This window comes from Maniola jurtina, chromosome 11 (genome assembly GCF_905333055.1).
Source record: "Maniola jurtina chromosome 11, ilManJurt1.1, whole genome shotgun sequence".
NCBI classification, from domain to species: domain Eukaryota; kingdom Metazoa; phylum Arthropoda; class Insecta; order Lepidoptera; family Nymphalidae; genus Maniola; species Maniola jurtina.
The window spans coordinates 12,848,744-12,856,449 of record NC_060039.1 but is presented as its reverse complement, the minus strand read 5'-3'; the positions used below and the strand labels follow the sequence as shown (position 1 = coordinate 12,856,449).

General features: G+C 35.5%; 1 protein-coding gene across 1 annotated transcript; it reads right to left on the bottom strand.

Moving 5' to 3' along the window:
• Positions 1–429: 429 nt before the first annotated feature.
• Positions 430–3,608, bottom strand: LOC123869267 (facilitated trehalose transporter Tret1-like). Its single transcript, XM_045912104.1, has 3 exons — positions 3,332–3,608; positions 2,448–2,583; positions 430–1,703 (listed from the first exon to the last, which is right to left on the bottom strand). Exons 1-3 carry the CDS (start codon positions 3,341–3,343, stop codon positions 436–438), a joined length of 1,416 nt encoding a protein of 471 aa, XP_045768060.1. The 5' UTR covers positions 3,344–3,608; the 3' UTR covers positions 430–435.
• Between the last annotated feature and the right edge of the window lie 4,098 nt (positions 3,609–7,706).

Genomic DNA, 7,706 nt, shown 5'->3' with positions numbered 1-7,706 from the left:
CCTGTAGACTAGTAAGTACCTAGGCATCCTTATAGAATACATATTGGAGATGTCTTTCAACAAGTTCAAATAAAACGTAAACTGATTGAAAAATCCTATTACAATGTAAAGGATTATTTAAATGATAAGAAAGCTTGGGAATGAGTTGCCAAACAGCGTTCATAGTTCTAATAAGGTGATTTTGTAAACTTGTGATAGTAAAAAAGGAAAAAATACCCGACTGAGTTTGTTGTGGGCTCTTCTCAGACTTGGGCGCGTTTGGAACCCTCGTAGCTTTAGTTTTAAGTTAACGTAATTAATTATCACCACTACATCATTGTTTGACAATCAGAAAGTGTACAGTTAGTACCCAGCACGCTATAAAAGCACGCTTATTTATTAAGAAATGGAGAAAGGTATTGTAGGTAGGTAGGTATTTAAATAAATAAGTAGAATCTAAATAAGAGTCTTTATTTGTTCACTAGGATTCAGTACTTGATCGACGTCGAAACTATTTGTCTTAAAGTATACTTCGATCTCTTGTAGTGTCTTCCCTTTTGTTTCCGGCAGTCGCGCGTAGAGGTACGCGAGACAGACGAACATAATGCCTGTATTTAATAAAAACAACCCGTGATACCCCATAACGCTGACTATGTAAGGTAATGTTAGCAAACATAGAAAAACTGTGCCGAGTAATAATGGTGCTGATAAAAAAAAACAGTACAATTTTATTTCTAATGGAAAAATTTCACCCATCAAAACGTCCAGGATGGGGTATGGACCAGCATTAATGACAATAAAATATATTGCGAGCAGTAACACGTTTATCCATTGGAAATAAACTTCGTTATTTTTAAAATAGAGACTCACACTCAAAGCTATCAATATCCCGTTAGCCGCCAACCCTGACGAGAACAGCAAAGCGCGAATAGACATCTTCTTAATTAAAAAGCATGCAATACACGTTCCTACAAAAATAAAACCGTCCACTACCAACGTGTAAAGCAGAACATCAGACGTGCCTGTCATTTCTTCCAGAATTACAGTTGCCAAATTGGTGAATACCACTCTCCCTGCTGCAGCGTAGTATGCGAAGATCACTCCACTCATTACCATCAAATGCCAGAAATATTTTTTCTTGAACAGCTGCAAAAGTATCCTGCAAGTGTTATTTGTATTCATTTCATTGGCTGCTTTCTGCTTTTTGGTCTCTAGTTTTATTAACAATAGCAACTCACGTTCATTATTACTCTTGTTTCCGTGGAGTTTTCTAAATATACGCTCGCACTCCTCGAATCTGCCTTTCGAAGCCAACCAATGCGGGCTTTCTACCCAAAAGTAAGGCAATATAACGTGGACGGACGTTAGAACTATTCCTATTAATGCTGTGGTTCTCCAGTGAAAAAGTGCTCCAAGAACATGTCCCAATCCTATGCCAAACGATGGAACTACCATTAGTACCATGTTGAGACACAGTGCTCTTGACTTGTATGATATATATTCTGATGTGCCAGCCGCACTCAGCACCCACAGCGGTCCATTAGATACACCAGCAAGGAATCTCGATAACAGAAGGGCTACAAAGGTTTTGGCATAGAATAATACTATCCAATTTATAAACAGTGGTAAAGAAATTATTATCAGGCTCCATCTTCTTCCAAATTTTTCACCGATTACAGCAAGGAAAAAATATCCCACTATATTAAAGAGGTTCAAGAAAGCCCCTGCAAAAAAGAAAAAACTATATTGGTATTCCGTTTCCGACGACGAACGATCCCTATTATTTTTCTGAATAAAAACTCTATCTATATTAACCCGTAGTAGGTTTATGTACCTATATAGATAGGTAGGTACGGTCTATGCCAAGTTGCATTTAAATCCGTCCAGTAGTTTCAGTGTGAAGCATGCTCAGACAGACAGATAGACAAAAATTAAAAACAAACGTTGTAGGCTCTATATCACACTAATATTATAAAGGCGAAAGTTTGTATATGTGAGTGTGTGTGTGTGTGTGTATGTTTGTTACTCCTTCACGCTAAAACTACTGGACGGATTGGGCTGAAATTTAAAATGGAGATAGATTATACTCTGGATTAGCACATAGGCTACTTTTTATCCCGGAAAATCAAAGAGTTCCCACGGGATTTTTAAAAAACTACATCAACGCGAACGAAGTCGCGGGCATCAGCTAGTCAATAATAATTTCTTCTTCCCTTCCCTTCTTATTCTGAGAAGAGACCCGTGTTCAGTAGAGAGCTAAGCGATTCGTCATCTGCATTATTTGTGCATTTCTAAACTGAAAACTCAAAATGATTTATTCAAAGTAGGCACAATACATATTTTGATAGTCAGAATTGTAGATTAATTGTAAGAGGATAGTATAGTGGTGGTAATTAATTAGGAACACTTAAAACTAAAGCTACAGGATTCCAAACGCGCCCGGTCTGACTTTTTTTTACAACACTTACCTAACAAAGCTATCTGCCCCTCACTAAGGTCTATTCCGTCTTCTTTTTTCTGCAAGGCTGCAATCATGCCGGCCATTTGTCCCTGTAGGAACCCCCATGATAGAGCTAGCCAATTCAATGTGACAACCACAAGCGCCTGCAAAAAACGGTTAATTCTAAGGTAAGTATGTACGGTCGGCTCCAGAATTCGAGTAGCAATTCCGCGAAACTAATGCATCACAAGACTAAGTTGAAAACTAAAACCCGACTGCGATCGTCTTAGTAAACGCTGAAATATTAGAGTAATATTGTTTTTCTGTTGCTTGGTATATTTTAATGTTACTGTACATTTATGTACATGAGCTCAGAATTTTTTCCTCTTTCATTTGACATCCCACTCGATACAATAACAAAAAAATTTTTGGGCGACCTCCACTTTTTTTGATGTATCATCCGTTAGTACAATTTTTTCGTATAAAATATAGCCTATGTCACCTGGACCTTTACAACGAATCAATTGACACCTCACTCATCAAAATCAGCCCAGTAGTTTAGGCGCTACGGTGGAACACACAAAATCTGGATACAAACATACATATCCACATACATACATACATAGACTGCTAAAATCATAACCCTTCCTTTTGGCTTTGCCACAGTCGGGTAAAAAAATATACGCCCATAGCACCCTGCAAAAAAAATCCGGCCAAGTGCGAGTCAGACTCGCGCACCGAGGGTTCTGTACTCGGATATTTTGTACGATAAATCAAAACTACGAGTATCTTGCATAAAAATAAATAAAAATCTGTTTTAGAATTTACAGGTAAAGAAAGCCCTTTCTTAAGATACCTACTTACAATAGTAAGGTATACCTACCTACTTAACAATGTATCCTGCTTGCTTACCTTGCTATACATGATTCGCCTGGAGGCTGGAGCAGTCACTATTCTAAAGAATAGGAAAGTGACATTACTTACAATATGCACATAATTATAAAACACTCTAAATAATGCCTAAAAGCGCATTGAAATGAAATGCATTAAGAAGTTTAAAAGTTATTAGCGAATGCACAGATAAATGCACATGGCATCGCTTTCGACCAAGTAGGTAAATATTGAAATACAGGTGCAGTGAACGCTCCAAGAGAGGAGCAGAAACTGAGTGGGAAAATTATTAAGTACTAAAAAAAATAGTAGACATAAAAGTGTCTACCTTGCTATTTATACTAAACAGTATGATTATAAATGTAAATTGAATAATATGCAGTGATCTTTATCTATACTAATAAATAAAATTGGAGTGTCTGTCTGTAATTTCGAAATAACTACCTCATATTAAGCTCATATGGTTATTTGAACGATCATTTAACTAAATCACACGTTTTTAGGGTTCCGTAGCCAAATGGCAAAAAACGGAACCCTATAGATTCGTCATGTCTGTCTGTCTGTCTGTCTGTCAGTCCGTCTGTATGTCACAGCCACTTTTTTCCGAAACTATTAGACCTATACTATTGAAACTTGGTAAGTAGATGTATTCTGTAAACCGCATTAAGATTTTCACACAAAAATAGAAAAAAAACAATAAATTTTGGGGTTCCCCATACTTAGAACTGAAACTCAAAATATTTTTTTTCATCAAACCCATACTTGTGGGGTATCTATGGATAGGTCTTCAAATATGATATTGAGGTTTCTACTATAATTTTTTTCTAAACTGAATACTTTGCGCGAGAGACTCTTCCAAAGTGGTAAAATGTGTGTGTCCAATTAACTTCTAAAATAAGAGAATGATAAAACTAAAAAAAATATATGATGTACATTACCATCCAAATGTCTACCGAAAATTGGTTTGAACAAGATCTAGTCAGTAGTTTTTTTTAATACGTCATAAAAAATTAAAATATATTTCAATTTTCAAAGTAAGATAACTATACCAAGTGGGGTATCATATGAAAGGATTTTACTTGTATATTCTAAAACAGATTTTTATTTATTTTTATGCATAATAGTTTTGGATTTATCAAACACAATGTCAAAAAACACCCGAGTACGGAACCCTCGGTGCGCGAGTCCGACTCGCACTTGGCCGGTTTTTTTTTAATTTTTGTCTGTCTGTCTGTTTGAACGGGCTAATCTTCGGAACGGCTGAACCGATTTTGACGGTATTTTCACAGGCAAACAGGTACCTAACATAGGCTACTTTTGAACCGACTTTTATGAAGGGAGTTGTGTTTTTCTACCGATGTACACCGAAATCTCCTAGATTTCTGAACCGATTTGCGTAATTTTTTTTTAATCAACGGAGGAACTTTGCAACATTGTTCCATAAAAAATTTGGATTCTAAGTCTTCAATCCTGATGCTGCAGGTGACAAAACTGATGGGATGTAAACACTGTCGGTTATAAATTGATTGATATTGAAGGTATCTATTTATTTATTTCGTAATTTTCAAATTACGATATTTTTCACCTCTCTCCTCATAAATATAAATCTGCAATTAGGGACATTATATCCAAAACTGACTAGCTTCACTAGTCAGTTTTGTTTCGTTTTTGTTTTTGTTTTTGCTTTATTATTTATGTAATTTACCTATTTTCTGTTTTTTTCCTACGTACCTTCTTATACCCGGCTATTGTGTGTTTTAATTTTGTGATAACTTTTCGTTGGAGACTGTTGTGGTGTGTGTGCTTTGTATTTGTGCTACCTTTTGTTTATTTTTAATACTGTTTGTCTCCATAAAAAATAAAAAATAAAATAATTAAATAAATCTATACCAAGTAAAGACTTTGTCGTTGAAATCGAGGACCCAACTGTAACTTCAACCCTGATGCTGTAAGGAATTACATTCCTAAATCCTGGTGATCCCTCGGGATTTTTAAAGGATCATCCGTTTAAATGTTTTACATGGTACAGAAGCACGTTGCATCCCGGAGACGGGCTATTACAGATAGGCTACTTTTGTCCTGGGAAATCAAAAGTAGGTATCCCACGGGATTTTTAAAAACCTAAATCCACGCGGGCGAAGCTGCGGGCATCAGCTAGTCTCCGATAAAATGTTATGGCTTGCGTCCATTGGCGACACGGCACACTGGAAAATCGAGGTCTGTTTCGGATCAAAAATTTTTTATTACACAAGTGTAAATTAAAAATTTTCAACACCCCCGATCAGTGAAGGTTACAGTAACTAGAAAATAGCTGATAACTTTCAAACGGCTGAACTGATTTTCTAGGATTATAGCTATCCAAAGTATCTGAGTTTTCCAAAACATCATTTTCAAATAAATAATTATGTATATCTAGGCAACGTCCATCTTGACAGCTTGACATTTATCAATTGACACTTGAATATTATGAACCTAAGGGTTATCTAACCTTCTTTTCTACAAGAACACTAGAAAAGAGCTGATAACTTTTAAACGGCTGAACCAATTTTTTTGAATTATAGCTAAGAACACTCTCGATCAAGCCACCTTTCAAACAAAAAAAACTAAATTAAAATCGGTTCATTCGTTTAGGCGCTACGATGCCACAGACAGATACACAGATACACACGTCAAACTTATAACACGCCTCTTTTTGGGTCGGGGGTTAAAAATACAAAACATTAGGACACTGTGAAATTTTGCACTAATAGAGATTAGTATATTTAAGGCTTGGAACGTAATGTGTTTTTATATAATTTATTTTAATAAAGTATATTTCCCGTCTCACTGAGCATGGTTCTCCCCTCAGAATGAGAAGGGTTTGGCAATAGTCCACTTCGCTGACAAAGTGCGGATTGGCAGATTTCAATCACTTTCGAGAGCTTCATGGAGGACCCTCAAGCATGCAGGTTTGCGCACGATGTTATCCTTCACCGTGAGTTATTATATCTATACTAATATAGATTAGATAGATTGTTAGTTATTATATCTATACTAATAAATAAAATTGGAGTGTCTGTCTGTAATTTCGAAATAACTACCTCATATTAAGCTATTAAGAAGTAAATATTTTTGGTGCTAGAACTTCGCTTGGTTTTTGTAGAAAACTATTCATCGAGCTTTGTCCCTTATATTAACAGGGCTCTCCCCGTCACTCGTTTCCACTCGTTTCATACAATCGTAGTTCCAATTTCATTTGAATATTAAGCAACCAAAGTCCATGAAATTTTGCAGACATATTTTAGAAACTAATATCTGTGTCTGTGGTGTTTTAGATTTTTCTAAAAATATGTAGTTTTAAAATTACAGGGGCTCCAAGATTTGTATGAAATTTTTTAAGACCGCGTAACTTTGAAACCGAATATTTTAACAGAAATCTGGAAAACCACAGACATAGATATTAGTTTCTAGAATATGTCTGCAAAATTTCATGGATTTCAAAAGTATGATATAATTATAGCTGTATATATATATATGTAAGATTTAAAACGAAAAATGTGACGCGCATGATACAGATAAGTAGGTACCTACTGTAAGGTTACTTTTAAAAATTGATTTGAATTGTCAACAATAATATAAAATTATTAATTTATCTAATGCAGGTAGTTTGATAAAATCGATATTTGGCTCATTCGATGTCATACAATCTGTTGCTAGGAGGCCAACAAGATTGAACTTGCATAAATACGGGTGTTTCGAAGGTTTTAGTTTAGTCTCCTTCTGAGATTCGGAGCGATATCGCATATTTTCGGTATTTGGATTGTGAACTGAATAATTAGATGTTGTGATAGCAATCACGCTCTAATTAAATTATTTATTTTGGCATTAGTTTGCTCTACACATTGAACTTGTGTTTCTTGTGTTGGTTATGGGAGGACATTCCAATAATTCGATAAAAATATTTAAATAATACCTGCTTTTCTGAGTGACGCCAATAATTCAGAAGTGGGATGTGTCTCACGTTGTCTTAATTTCGCTGTGGTATCTTTTTGTAAACAACCCACATTTGATTAAAATTTTTATTGAGTTTGATTTGGTGATTAAAATTTTTAGTTTTTTTTAAAGAATTCAGTCTTTTGTGAAGTGGAAAGTAAATTGCAGTAAGTAATTCAGATTTCGTGTACATCGAATGAGAGAATAGTCGTTTGGATTTATTTTTGATTGGATATTAAAACTGAGAGTTCGGCTGTTCAAGAATAGGTTTTGATGACATGACTAAGGGCAGGAACGCCCATGATTTGACGGAGGGCAAGATAGCCCATGATTTGAATTTGACTTAGGGCAGGGAAGCCTGCGACTGACATGACAAGATTGATTAGAAACACGAGGACGTGTTAAATTCAGGACGGCCGAACTG